This window comes from Myotis brandtii, unplaced genomic scaffold (genome assembly GCF_000412655.1).
Source record: "Myotis brandtii unplaced genomic scaffold, ASM41265v1 scaffold691, whole genome shotgun sequence".
In the NCBI taxonomy this organism is placed as follows: domain Eukaryota; kingdom Metazoa; phylum Chordata; class Mammalia; order Chiroptera; family Vespertilionidae; genus Myotis; species Myotis brandtii.
Window position 1 is genome coordinate 686,450 of NW_005370704.1, and position 1,411 is coordinate 687,860.

The window sequence follows — 1,411 nt, forward strand, 5'->3', positions numbered from 1 at the left end:
AGGCAGCCTGGGAGGCCCCGTCACGGCTGCCCGGGCCGGACGTGTTGATGCGCTGGCATCACAGCCAGTTTTGTGCTGGTGACATTGTGCTTGTCCCCGCTGACGGCCTCCGTGGCCTGCAGTGGCCCGTGATCGGGGCTGAGCTCACGTTTCAGTGCGAGTGGCGTCTTCGTGTTGAGGTGGAGTGACAGCCCAGCGGTAGCTGTTTGCTGCTGAGACGGCCTCGGGCCACGTGCTGCCAGGCCTGTGCAGCCGTTGGGAACCAAAGAGGACTCGAGAGGAAGTTAACAGTCGGGACGAGGGAGGTGCTGGGTAGAAGCCCAGAAAGCACCCCGTGCGGGGTCCGGACCTCAGAGAAGGTGCACAGGCCCGTGGGAGCTCGTGCGTGGTGCCGCCCCGGCGAGGTGTGAGCTCAGACGAGCTGGGCTGGTGGGTCTGGAAGGGTGAGTAGGCGTTCACTAGGGGACAGGAGTCAGGGGCAGTGGATGGTCAGCAGCAGCCCTGGGCTCAGGAGGGATGTGCCTGCCTCCCCCCAGGAGGCGGAGCAGGTGCCATGCTGGGCGGCATCCTGGGGACTGGGTGTGGCCTCAGGCACGTCCCTGCAGGGACCCCACCTGCCCAGAGGACAGGCCAGCCCCAAGGCGGCCATGCCTGCGGACAAGCAGGGCGCTGTGAGGGTGGGCCAGCCGGTCAGTGGCCAAGGAGCAGCGTCCAGGACACAGGCCTTACTGCCCGGGGAACGGATGGTCAGGGCGGAGGGTACCAAGCCCTCTGGCTGCCCGGCGCCCTCGCTCACCCCTCTCCCCCGCCTGCCCAGGAGGCCGCGGAGGAGGTGACCCGGCACGTCCACTCCCTGTCGGGGAAGAAGGACGGGCTGGTGCCCATGTTCATCAACACGCACAGCGGCCTCTTCACCCACGGAGGCGTGTTCACCCTGGGCGCCAGGGCCGACAGCTACTACGAGTACCTGCTGAAGCAGTGGATCCAGGGCCAGCGGCAGGACACGCGGTGAGGCCGCTCTGCGCCGTCCCAGCTCCAGGGCGCCCATGGGACGCAGGTCCTCTCAGCACAGCACGTGCCAGGGAAGGGCTGAGCTGGGGTCTGGGTCTGGCTACGGGCCCAGCTCCCTCCCCGAGGAGGGGCGGATGCAGCCCCGCGAGTCCCCTCTGGAGAGAGGGCGCCAGGACACCTGGGCTCCGTCCGCGGGTCCTTGGAGCTCAGTGGGCTGCTTCCCTACCTGCAGCCGCCCTGGGGGGGGGGAGGCTGGCGTGGCTGCCCCTCTCGCCAGGGCTCACCCACCAGGGAGCCGCCCTCCAGGGCTCGGGCAGGTGGGAAGGGACCACCCTGTTTGGGAAGCAGAAGGCACTGCCCTGCCCCTCAGCTGACCCACCCCAGGCCCCACCCCCAGGCC

The 1,411-nt window shown here is 69.2% G+C and overlaps 2 protein-coding genes across 2 annotated transcripts in view; both read left to right on the forward strand.

The window, feature by feature from the left end:
- Window positions 1-1,411, forward strand: part of UAP1L1 (UDP-N-acetylglucosamine pyrophosphorylase 1 like 1) — a gene marked incomplete at its 5' end in the record, with an annotated part of 25,708 nt that overhangs the window by 12,546 nt on the left and 11,751 nt on the right. The window lies entirely within an intron of this gene.
- The window catches only part of MAN1B1 (mannosidase, alpha, class 1B, member 1), a gene marked incomplete at its 5' end in the record, with an annotated part of 8,323 nt that overhangs the window by 4,815 nt on the left and 2,097 nt on the right, over window positions 1-1,411 (forward strand). Inside the window, 1 exon segment of the mRNA XM_014529680.1 lies at window positions 818-1,088. Coding sequence (XP_014385166.1) covers window positions 818-1,088 — 271 coding nt within the window.